The 12369-nt window shown below is 37.3% G+C and overlaps 1 protein-coding gene across 1 annotated transcript in view; it reads left to right on the top strand.

Moving 5' to 3' along the window:
- The first annotated feature begins 3482 nt into the window (after window positions 1-3482).
- The window catches only part of SAMSN1 (SAM domain, SH3 domain and nuclear localization signals 1), a 64000-nt gene continuing 55113 nt past the window's right edge, over window positions 3483-12369 (top strand). Inside the window, exons 1-3 of the mRNA XM_056499274.1 lie at window positions 3483-3559; window positions 7363-7430; window positions 10890-10958. Coding sequence (XP_056355249.1) covers window positions 10956-10958 — 3 coding nt within the window. The 5' untranslated portion in view covers window positions 3483-3559; window positions 7363-7430; window positions 10890-10955. The remainder of the gene's footprint in view (window positions 3560-7362; window positions 7431-10889; window positions 10959-12369) is intronic.

Here is a 12369-nt window from a genome sequence, read left to right as displayed (position 1 = left end):
CTAATGATCAATATTTATTAGCAGGCAGAGGAATTTATTTTGAAAATTCTTTTTTTGCTTCATGTGGAAGGCTATTGCATTACTGAAGTGAACCCCTCCAAATGAAATCTGAAATCCTGCCTAATGGAATGATACAGACAGATCTTATCTGTCTGCTGTGACAGACATGAAAATCCCTGGAGTTTTTGTTGGTTTTTGTTTTCTTCATTTGTGGGTGGGGCCCCACTAAATTCAGAACATCAATGTTATCTGTGTTTCTTGCTAAAAAAATCCCAAAATGGGTAAAGATTTCTAAGAAAATTAAGAGCTCTTTTGTCTTAAATAAGAGTTTTAATCTATTTCTTATCATCTGATAAAAACACTAGTAACTTATCAGCTTTGAACACTGATCTACACTCATCTGTGAGATCTCAACTATATGTCACCAGTCAGGGCCCCATGAAACTCCTCCCAAAATTTCATTAATTAAAGTATGGATATAACTCTATTGCTCATGGATTTCTCATCATTATTTAACACTTAAAAGGAAGTCAAACTACTGTGTAGGCCTTACCAAGCCCTACCAAATATGATAAAATCACCTGGATGCATAAAAGTTTCTTGCTTAGATCAGAACTAGGTCTGCCTCAGAAAAAAAATAGAAGTCTATAGCTAAAATGTCAAATTTTACAATGCAAATAAAACTATTATCTTTGAAACCTAATCCTATTCTAAAAAAAAATATCAAAATTTAGAAAGACTGATGAGATCATTTGACTGATCAATTAAAAAAAAAACAGAAAGAGTGAGCTGGAAGAAAATAATTTGAATCAATATGAAAAGATTTTGTACTGAAAATTATTTCATCATGTCCAGCCATCATGATCCTGGCAGTGATAATGCAAAAATTTTCCTATTGATCTTTTGTGTAGATATGGACAAAATGAACAAGGAATTAATCATTCTCTGTTCCCTACAAAGGGGCAACAAGGAAGCATCAAATTATATGGAGTAGCAGAAATGCAATAAATATTCCTTGTTTAAACAATAAGAATCAAACGGTGGAATTCTGGAATCACAAAATCCAATAAATTTAAAAGTAATGAGTGGGTACAGACCAGTTTCTTTAAAAACCCACAACTGTTTAGCTGCACCCTCTTGCTCAGGAATCCCTTTAGGACCTACATGACTGAGGATGGGAGAAGGTCCCAAATTTTGTGCTTATTCCCTTCTACTGATCATTGTCACAGACTAGACAGTCCCTGCTCTCACCTACTATAACTGCTCATAAACTACTGTCTTTGGGGTTTTTAATGGATAAAGTGAAACAAATTATTCAAAGATATTATTTTATCCTCTGTGAAGTTAGTTTCTTCTTCAAGTTGTCCTCTATGAACTACTGACCACAGATGGAAGCATGAATTAGGACTAATCCTTGATGTAAATGTGCAAAAAGCTCAAGGTTTACTGAGGCAATAAAATGTCACTCAGGGTCCTGGGGATGGTATATTCATAGGGAACTCTTTGGTTCAATCTGTTATTACGTCACCAAATTTAAGGCCATAATTCTAAAAGTTGTAGGACACTTCAGATCATGTCTAAAGGAAAGTCTCTCTTCTTCCTGATGGGTCCTCCCAATTCCAACATGAATTTTGCATTTCAAAAAGAAATATTCTTGCAGAATGGAACCTCAGATACTTTCAGAGCTTTGTGTGGCTTGTGGGAGTAGATGATTGGGTGAATGAGACAGTAACTCCAATTAAAGCCAGTGGGAATAACAGCTAAATCCCTGTGCCCTGCTTTGAAGAATTAGTTTGAAAATACCCATATTTCATTAAACACACTTTAATTTTTTTCATTCTGACTTTCAGCTAATGGTAAATTCTTTTAATTCTTTTAGATCCATCCAGAAGTCCATGTCTGAAAATGAAGCATTTGGTTAGTAGCTGCTTAAATCATCTACTGTTTACTTTCTAATCTCAGAGAACCAACTTTAATTAAGGGTCTGATTTGTTTTGCATCTGTTGGAGCAAATGCAAAGGAAAGGAGAAAATAGAATTTAGCTATCAATATATTCTCCCTTCTTCCCTGCTTTCCAGGCCACATTTGTGGGTAGATATTGAAAACAAACTAGTTAAATATAGAAACCACATTGAGATGAAAAACCTGTTATGGGACAACATTAGAAATACTCAGCATGTCCAGTGTTTCTTTTAATCATTTCAATAAAACACTGAAATGTCTCTGATCTAAGAAAATTCAGGTCTCTTGCCCTTTCCCATTTTAAACTATTTTGTGAGAATTTTCACAAACAAGATCACCAAGAAGGAAATTCAGGGGTTTTGTTAAACCCATCCTGACACTGTGTATTGTTACCTGCACTTGTGTTTCAATGGGTTCTGTCTTGTAAATACTCTATAGGAAAAAACCATCAGCTTCTTAAAAGTGAAATCTCCTGGATTTTTTTTCAGGGAGAGCTTCCTGTTATCATGCTTTCTTTTATTCTTTGGGGCTTTGGTTTAGTTGTTGTATCTAGTCCTTGCTGAGTATAAAGGGTATTGTATGTGGCTGTAATGATGAGGCTTTATTTCACAAGGTGTCTCAGATAGATGAAAGCTCCCCTGTGCTAAGGCTTCACTCTGCAGCCCTGCACTGGGAGCACTTTCATGCAGGAGAGTGTCATTTGGTCTACAGCAAACAGGCTGTAATGAATTCCCAGCACCTGACAGGATCAACAAGAGCTTTCACAAAGAAAATCTTCTGAGTGAAACCCAGCATTAAATAATACTCAAGAAAATGAAACCAAATAAACCCATAAAACACAACCCCCAAATAGTTGTCTATGTGTTGTGAGCATGAGCACTTTGAAATTCACTGAGGGAGAAGGAGAATGGCCATCTCTTACTCAAAACCAGCCTAATTCAGCCATCCAGGCTGTGACAGTGCAAGCCTTGGAGTCCATGGAGCTTCACTGTGAGCATCTTTGATGTTATTCCTTGCAAACTCTAGTTTGGTAATGGTAGACTTAAATACTACTACTACTACTACCACCTATTGTTATTGTTATTATATTATTAATATTATTATTATTGTTATTATTATACAATTCCTGGAAGCAAAACAAAAGCACAGATGTTTTATGGGATGCTAGGTCTTAAAACCAGGGTTAAGATAACAATCATCCTGATCATGTGTTAACAATGTCAAATGAGGTATTAGAACACAGGAAAAGATGATAAAACTTGAAGACTGGTCATAATAAATATTATCCATCCATCCATCCATCCATCCATCCATCCATCCATCCATCCATCCATCTATCCATCCACCAAAATTCCTATATTTCAAAATCATCAGTTCATTTCCATGTCTGAGCAGATGCTCCAGTGTCTGCAAGCTTGTTTGATTTGCTGATGCCATTTTTATAGAATTTCCTGTTATTTCACAGGTTTGCTGTGAATTCAGGTGTCTCCTCTCTGTGCTTTTACTTTAGACAGGAAAAATGTGAATGGCACACTTTGGCAGGGCTCCAGGAGGCCGGAGAATGATTCGTACCTAAGAAGGCACTGCCAGCTTGAAGGTAATTGCTAAACAGATTTCAGCTGATTTTGCATTTTCAATAAAGTATTCAAAAGGGCACCTAGGAAAATTTCTCATTTTCACCAATAATCCAGCTAAATAATTTGCCAGGTCTTTTAGAGGTTAATTTTGTCCCCAAGAGGGATAAAAGTAGTTAAAATAAAGCTTATCTTAAAACTGGGAAGCTAAGAACACCCTCTATGACCAATTCTCTCTGTAGTCCATAGGAGACTTTCCCTACAGTAAATTGCCATAGTTGTGTTGTATGGGGCTTGCCCAGCCACAGTAATCTGTGTTTCCTGGATATTTTACACAGCTCCAGATATCCAACAGGGAAAGGGTGCAACTTTTCTCACAAAGCTTTTTGTGGCAGGTGCAAAAGAGAGTTGGCAAAATTTTAGATGCAAATACTTTTGATTCTGATTCTCTTTCTAATCCTGTTCTGACTAACTTTATTAAAACAACCTTGCAGTTAATGCATGGGAAGTTGCTTATGACACTGCTTGAGAGTGTACCAATACAAATTCATTAAAACAACATTGAATATTAACAAGTGAGCAGTCACCTCACCTATTTAAACACAAAATGGACTTTAAAAATCAAAATACTTTGATAATCTGCTTGATGTTGCTTCCAGGAATGGCATTTATATTTGTACTTTTCAAAGTTAAGCTAGATCTCCTACTGTTTCTTAATCATACTAAACCAGAAAAGGCTCAGCAGAAACTAAGATATGTGAGATTAAAGTGGAAGTATGTCTTGTTCTCAATTTAAACCAAAAAATGTGGGAATATCTCCTGTACAAATTGTCTAGAGATCATCCACTGATAGGAGATTCCAGAATTACCTGGATATGTCAAAGAAAGTAAAGGACAGGGCACCAACTTTCCTTCTGAATTTTGTTCAGCACTTGAAGTTAAACACTTAAAAGTTTGGAAATAGATCTGGCATTGCAATACATATTGCATTTGTCATCTATGGGCAAATTTGGTTTCTTGAACCAGAACCAGAAATAAGAGATGACAGGAAGATTTAGAGGAATTCTTGTACTGAACTAGTGAGAGGGAAAGGGACCTTCAGTAAGTGTCATTGGCTTGCAAGGAACAGGTTCTAATGATAGGTGAAAGAAATATTAAGCATTTCTCTCCTGACAAATCTTACTTTTAACCAAAACAATTTTGTAATGATTCTTCCAATGATACTCCAGAGGTTGCTGGATTGGAAGTGGGGAGAGGCTGAATGAGAAAGCAGAACTTTTTGACCTTCCTCCAAAGTCTTTTCTACTCCAGGCACTTTTTACCCTTTTAAATATCCAAAGCATGCAAAAGAAGCAGTGCACATTTTAAAAGCTGACAAGTGTTGTAATTGAAGGGCAGGGGCCCAGAGGGAACAGGAAGCAAAGCTGGCAGCTAAATAAAAATCTCCCTTTCCCCTACTGCAGTAAAATTATTTCAAGGGAAGTCCCCTTCACACAGCAGTGAAAACCTTTGCAAGGAGATTCAGAGTGTATCATTATTGATCAAGATAATTCGTCACTATTGATCAAACTTTTCTCTTAGCAGAGATAATTCTTCAAGGGCTGCAAGTCTATTGCACAAAATGAATTTCTGTTATATTTAAAATCCATGTGTGGTGGTCACCATAGACTTCTCTGCTTACTTCTGAGCTGTATTCACAGACCTGTCTCAAATCCCACTGAAGTAATTGTGGAGACATCCACAGACACTTGTAGCCTTTGGATGAAGCCCTTGATGACAGCATGTGCATTATTACACCTACAAATACAAATTTTCCAGGATGAAAATGCAGTTAACACATATTTATCCTACAGACACAATAGTGGAAACACCTGCCTTTGCTCACAAAGCCAAACCCAAATCATCAGCCTGAGATCTCCCAGCCTTAAAGCATCATTGTTGAAAAGCTGAGTGTGGAAGTCACAGTCATTGGGCTTCCATGAAGGATTGTGGAGACAAACAGGAAAGAGCTGACACCTCTGAGTGGATGTGACTCTCCTCTGGTCCTAATTCATTCCACAGGAGGGTGGCTGGTACCTGTTACCAGATAAGGAAGACAAGAGCACTTCAGTTCTATTTGAAGTTAATTTATATCTTTTTTATCTTGTTATTGTTGTTGGTGGTGGTAGTTGGTTGTCGTTGCTGTTATTTGGTGGTTGTTTTTTGGTTGTTTTTTTACACAAATACCTTATTCCATTATTCAGTAGGTTGGAGAGATGATCTAAGCAAGATGTAAGAGCACTGTGGTTGCAAATTATTACAGCTAACCAAAACTAAGGTTGGGAGGGACCACTAAGGTTTGCTTAAATAACTTGCTGTTTTAATTTGGGTTGGAACAAAATTACATCAAAAGCAGTGTCACTGGATGTAGTCTTTCAGATTAAGGGCATTATATGTTTCCCCACAATTGTTTGTGATTCAGATGCAAACAGCTACTCAATAATAGCATTTTGGATTAGACTGTAAGAGGACTTTGGGGCAAAGAGCTGAACACTGCAAGATTTAATTTCCAGATTAAGCTCAGAGAGCATAGGGATGAAGTGTACAGAGATGCCTGCAGGAGATGAAAACAAGTTATCCTGAGGACCAGAAAGAGCCCAGTGATGTTAATCTGGTGCTGCATGAGCACTTCTAAAGATGAGTTATGATGCCCCTGGAAGTCCAGCTAGCTACATAATGAAACAAACACCCAGATTGTCAGCCACCAGGCCCTCAGTGACTTCAGGGAGATTTGTAGGTGCTTAAGACAAAATCTGGACCAGGATCTTATGTGCCTCTTCGAATAGAAATTTTAATGATCACATTCAGACACTTTTTCCATGTGATACCAGAGAAACTAAGTCACTCAGAATTATTTATTGAATTACTCTTTCTTTTCCTGTTAATTGTGGGGAATACTATGCAATCAGTCTCGCCTGCCTACAGTTAGTTTTTGTGGATCTATATTTTAAATAAGGTGTCCTTTTGCAAACAGGAGAACCACTGATGCTGCAAGGTATTCCACAGAAGCAATAAAGATGCCAAATTAGGATTAATGAGAAAAAAACAACCCAACACATTCCTGCTGTTTTCTAGTGACTTTAGAAAATGTGGTGTGATTAGCAGATATTTTTCTTCATGGTTTTTTTTTTCTCCCTGCAAAATATCTGAGTGATCTTGATGTCTGTTCTGGTGGAATCTAATCCTTAGGGCTGTCCTACAATTGTACAGTAGTGGGTGTTTTGCCTTAAGATTGGGAGTAAAAGTAGATCTTTCAAAGAAAGCTTGCTTAAAATAATTTTTTCAGACTTGTTTGACCTATTATTGCTCAATGTTGTAGTGAAGGTTAATACTCTTCACATCCAAATGTTCATTTATTTCAAGAGCTGGGAGGGCGTTCATCCTCTGAAAGCAATTTCTAATCTAATCTCAGATAAACAGATCCCAGCTGAAAAGATCATTTTTGCCCTTCATTTTTCATATGAATATTCTAGGCTTTGCTGCTGTAAATTAGCAGGGCAAGAGGAAAGTCACAGTGGGGTTCTGGGTTAGTAAACTGAGTACTGAGTACAGAAGAAGAAATAAGCACAAATGAGTTTTCTTTCTGTGAGTCAGTTTGCCAATTTGTTCTGCAGTCTCACTTCAAAGCAGTTTAAGATAAAATGTATGCTTAAATGATATAAGATTAACTTCAGAGAGTCAAAATGTCAGCTCAAAACATCAAGTGCAATTCAAATGATATTCCTCATAGGAACATAAAGCAGGACATTTTAAAGCATGTTTTCTCTTTTTTGGTCATAATTCACAGAAGATAATATTATTGCTGATGGAATACATTTGCTCCAAGGAAAGAAGATAGAAGAAACAACATGTCAGGTGAAGCAACTCCTCTTTTTTTTTTTTCAGAATCTAAATTTTCATTCAAATACAATTCCATTTCTTGTTTCCATCCAGCATTTGCCTAGCCTAAACTTCATACTCAGTATGCCTCTGTACTTTAGAAGCTGATTTTAAAAGAAGATTCTGGTGACTTCTAAAGTTGTTCATGATTTTTCTTATGCAGACTATATGGATTTCATTGCCTAGAAAACCTTTTCCTTCCCTGAGTGAATACATTTCTGATAAATTGATGTGCTAGAGCTGTGTCTGGCAAGATCTATAATAAGTGTTTAGATCTGTCTTGCATGATCCATATTGGCATATGCATCCTAATGCTTCCTGAATTTCTATAAACTTCTACCATATCTCTTCTTCCTAAATCTGTGTTTGTCATCCCACTGGCACAAGGAATTAATGAATTCTGACCCCTGGGTTTGCATAATCAACAACATAAAGTAGGTAACAACCCATTCATTAACTGGTGAACAGCAGAGATGAGGAGAAAAGACTTGTAGCTTTGGAATTGGAATGACTGGTGTTTGGGTTTTATTTCACTTCCAGCCCAATGTTTTCTCTGATAATGTTTTACTTCAGTTCCAGTCTGTGGCAAACCAGCTTAGCTCTGCTGATTTCACAGGACACAACAGTTGACCTAGTTTGGGACTAAAAATGTGTAACACACCTGTATATATGTGTGTGTTCTAAATGAGGAATTAATACAATAAAATTCTTTAGAACCTGAAAATCTATTAAATTTTCCTTTGCAGAAAAGTTTTAAATTCAAGGTGAGGATTAAACTTTAGGAAAAGCTCTTAGCTGAGCTTCCTCTGTTGTTTTGATACAATGTCAGGAGTCCTTTTAGATGTTTAGGTTAAAACCAAGAAAAAAAATATTTATTCATCACCCTTGAGGCATCTGAGATAAGACAGAGAACTGTGAAGACACAATGTTTAGGCAGTGCTCAGCTCCAGTGTAGGTCAAAGTCAAGATCTGGGTAAAAAAGAGTCAAATGATCTGCATTTGGGGGACAGATAATCATTTTGGAAACTGGTGCCTGCAAAGTCAGTGTGTCCCAGGTGTCCCCTGCTTTCCCCCAGGGTTTTATCTGTCTCTGCATTGTTAGTTTGTTCCCATGGTTATCTGCTCTCCCAGCTGACAAAAGAATACCTGAGGATGAAGGAAAGAACTCTTTTCTTTTGCATCTCTCATTCTCTGATTTCTTTCTCTCATTTTCCAAGCCTCGTGGAGAAAGATTATGCTTTGATTTCCTACAGAAGTTCTTCCCTTGATGGGAGGGATCTCTGGCTCTGCCCCTATTCTGCCATGACAGATTTTGGATTGGTTCCTGGTAAAGATACTAGAGGTCATTCCTCAGACATGACAGACTGTGGAGGGAAAAAGGAAATAAGGCCTATGTTTGCTTTAAGTATAAGTTCCCATAAAATCCCTTAAAACTTTCCCCCATGAATCATTTGCCCCATTTTACAAGCAAAGTCATTTTTTGACTTCTCAAAGCGTTTGAAGATGCTTTTTTCAGGTGCATAAAAGATAAACTATGGGGACTTGGGTCCCTCCAAACTTTGGTATCAGTTTAAGATCTATTGCATTTGCTTTTTAAAAAATTCAGGTTTAATGACATTGTTTCAAATTTTAGTGATTGTTGCCTCTTGTTTTCATTATCATCAAGGTAATGTTGATAGAATTCTCTTTTAAGCTTCCAAAATAGTCTGATTATATCTGTATTCATTTGCTGCACTACATTACACACACAAACAAGGAAATGCTGAGAGAACAGCATAATGGGGGAAGCTCTTTTTCTGCAAAATCAGTACAAATGAGTATCCTTATGAAGTGCCTGTCTGCTGATGCACACAGCATGAGGAGCAGACGGGAGGAATTAGAAGTCTGCATGCAAATGCTCAACTGCAGCCTCAGGATCACAAAACTGGGTGGGATAGCTCACACAACTGAGCTGTCCCAGAAAGTCCAGGGAGTTACAGGCTGCTGCTCCCAGGAATGTGGTGGAGCAATGGGCACAAACTGAGATATAGGAAATTTCACTCAGCATAAAGAAAGAACTCTTCTAGTATAAGAGGTGGTCAGACACTGATGAAGCCTCCTAGAGAGGATGTGAGAAGTTCATCTTTGGAGACATTCCTGTCAGGAGATGGACCTCTGCAGCTTGCTCTGGTGACAGTTCTGAGCAAGGAGCCAAACTTGACAATCCCCAAAACTGCATTCCTACCTCAGCCAGTCTGTGGGAGTTTGTGATTCTGTGTGCCATGGAAGAGGCAAATTTACAAGCAGGAGTAAGTAGCACAGGTGAACACCTTAGATTTTTTTTCCTCTTGTTGAAGGAAAAAAAAATAGGAAAATAGAAAGCAAATAAGTTTCCCTGAGTGCTTCACAAAAGCTTTAATCCTTCTCCATTTCCTAAATTGACATTCATTCATTCCATTCATTCTGTAAGTGCTGGAAAATGGGGCTTGAAACAGAAGTACATGTTGAGGGATATAGCATGAGCACCACTGCAAAAATTGTACCTTGCCATAAAAAGTGCCTTTACTTTCTGCATTTATTTTTCATACCTTTGTTCTTATTTACTCATGTCTAGCAGGGCTCCCTTGATGGCTCGAAGCCTTTGTAGCATATTGGGAAGGACATAAAATATCAAGTAATGCAGTCTTTGGGCTAATACATTTTCAGAAATGTTTCATGCCTCATTTCTCACGTAAATTCTTAGGTTGCATTCAGCCTTCAACGTGTCATTCATATTCATGAAGGGAAAAGGCCAGTGTTCATCACTTTCCTGCTGAGCTCCAGGCACTGTCAGGCTTGCCCCAAGGGACTGCAGCAGTGCCCCAAGGAAGGTGCATCCCTCTGGTGTTCCTCTCCTGAGGATAGTGTGACCAACAAATGGCTTTTGGGCAGAAGATGGAAGAGTGAATAGTCTGAGGATTGTCCCGTTTTCTCCACGTTGTTAGTCCAGTTCAAAATCACACCCCTGGTACTCAACATCCCAGGAAAAATGAGGTGAACTAAGCAAAGTTTTAGAACTGCCTCCGTGATGTTCCTCAGCTGGGGGCTGCTGCTGAGGGAAGTCTTCTCTGGCTTTCCTGTTCATTGAGATGGAAAGCCAAGATCTAGGATGAGATCCAAGGATCCCACACTATAATACACAGCTCTGCCATGGTACCACTTTCACTGTGATGTCTCCAAGACCTTCCTGAGTCCCAGATAATGGGGGAAATCAAGACAGCTCAATACCAAAATAATTTCAATCGTGGCAGCTGGTGTATGTCCATCTTTTACTTTCATATCCACACAATACCAGGCTGAAATACTGCTGAGCTCTTATCTATGTTTAATTACATTATGCTATATAAGCTTATTCATATTTTGTAAGTTGTATTCTTTGTTTTTATTTTTTTTAATTTTACTTTTCTTACTATCTAGGTGATAAACTATGAGCAATGGATCCCACCACGAGTTCACAATCCAGGTGTGCCTGGTAACAGTGAAATGGTGAGTTGCCATGAAAATTGTTTAATTTTTTCACCAACAGCTGGGAACAACAGGCTGGTTTTTCCTGTGCTATATGTTCCTTCTCCAAAAGCTGAAATATCTTTATCCAAATCCAAGTAATTAATAATGGTATCTCTTTGTCTTCTGTAGAATATTGTATTATTGCTCTGCTATTAATCATTATATTTCTTTATCATTTATGGAATATTTTATTATTGCTGTGATTCCCAGGAAAGAATCTGCCTATTATCCTAGGCTGCTTAGTCTCACTCTGTACTCATTTTAAATTAGTTGGACTACCAGACCAACATCATGGGAATATTTAAAGGTCAGATATTTATGGGCAGGAGCACATGAAAGAAGTCTGCACAGTACTTCTCTATTCACTGGTTGACTGTGGCTTTATCCATAATTTTTAAGAGAAAATTTGTCCAAATTTGGTGTGTTTTACAGAACTCATTTAAGCAGAGCAAAAAGTTGTCTATCATTACATACTCTTTTAATATAAATTATTCAGCCATGTTATTACTGAAACTTTCCAAATATTTTTATGGTACCAAAACAATTAGCACCATGGACACAGTAAACACACACTAATTTTTGTCTTTGCACTATTACATTATACTCTGAATTTAAGTGCATTGCACTTCTTTGGGAAAGGCAAAGCAGTTGAAGAAAAATCACAGAGATTAGACTGTGCCATGACTAAATTCTTTATGCTGAGAAGTGACATGCTGTGCAAGTAGTTTTATTGAAATTAATGCAGTTACACCCAGGAAAGAGAGTGCTCAACAGGACTGAGATTGCAGGAATCTGACCAGCAGTGTTTTACACTTAGCTCCCAAATTGCTGTATTTCTGTCACCAGGTTAATCCTCATAACATCTCACTGTGCAAAGATTCCTAAGGTATTTAAAATACCTTGGAATAAACTGGAAACTGTTTATCAGACACAATTTAGGTTTTCTTCTGTAATGTATTTTAGAAGTGCATCTTTAAAATGTATATTTTTTTGTGTTTAAGTATTCCTGAACACTTCATGCAAATTATTTGCAACTAAAGGGCAGCCTATGATTTATTTTTTTATGCAATTAATTTTGATTTGTGATGTGACATGATTTTTCATCACTAAAACCCATTAAGTAGAGAAATCAATAATATTCTTGGTTCTTATTCATGCAAGAATTCTTTCTTTATAGATAGCTTTGCTTATAGATTGGGTAAAGCACAGATCACCTGATTGTCAGGTTTCTACATTGAAGAATGTTTGGATAGGCAGATAAAATTCCATATTTAAATGCTTAGGTAAGCCAAAATAAAATACTGTAAATTTAAAAGCTATCTCACCACCAGCTGATACTGCACGAGCTTTTTCCTCCATGAAAGAGAGTTACTGCATTTATTATTTAAGC

Source organism: Oenanthe melanoleuca, chromosome 1, assembly GCF_029582105.1.
Source record: "Oenanthe melanoleuca isolate GR-GAL-2019-014 chromosome 1, OMel1.0, whole genome shotgun sequence".
Classification (NCBI taxonomy): domain Eukaryota; kingdom Metazoa; phylum Chordata; class Aves; order Passeriformes; family Muscicapidae; genus Oenanthe; species Oenanthe melanoleuca.
This window is presented reverse-complemented; position numbering and strand designations above follow the sequence as displayed.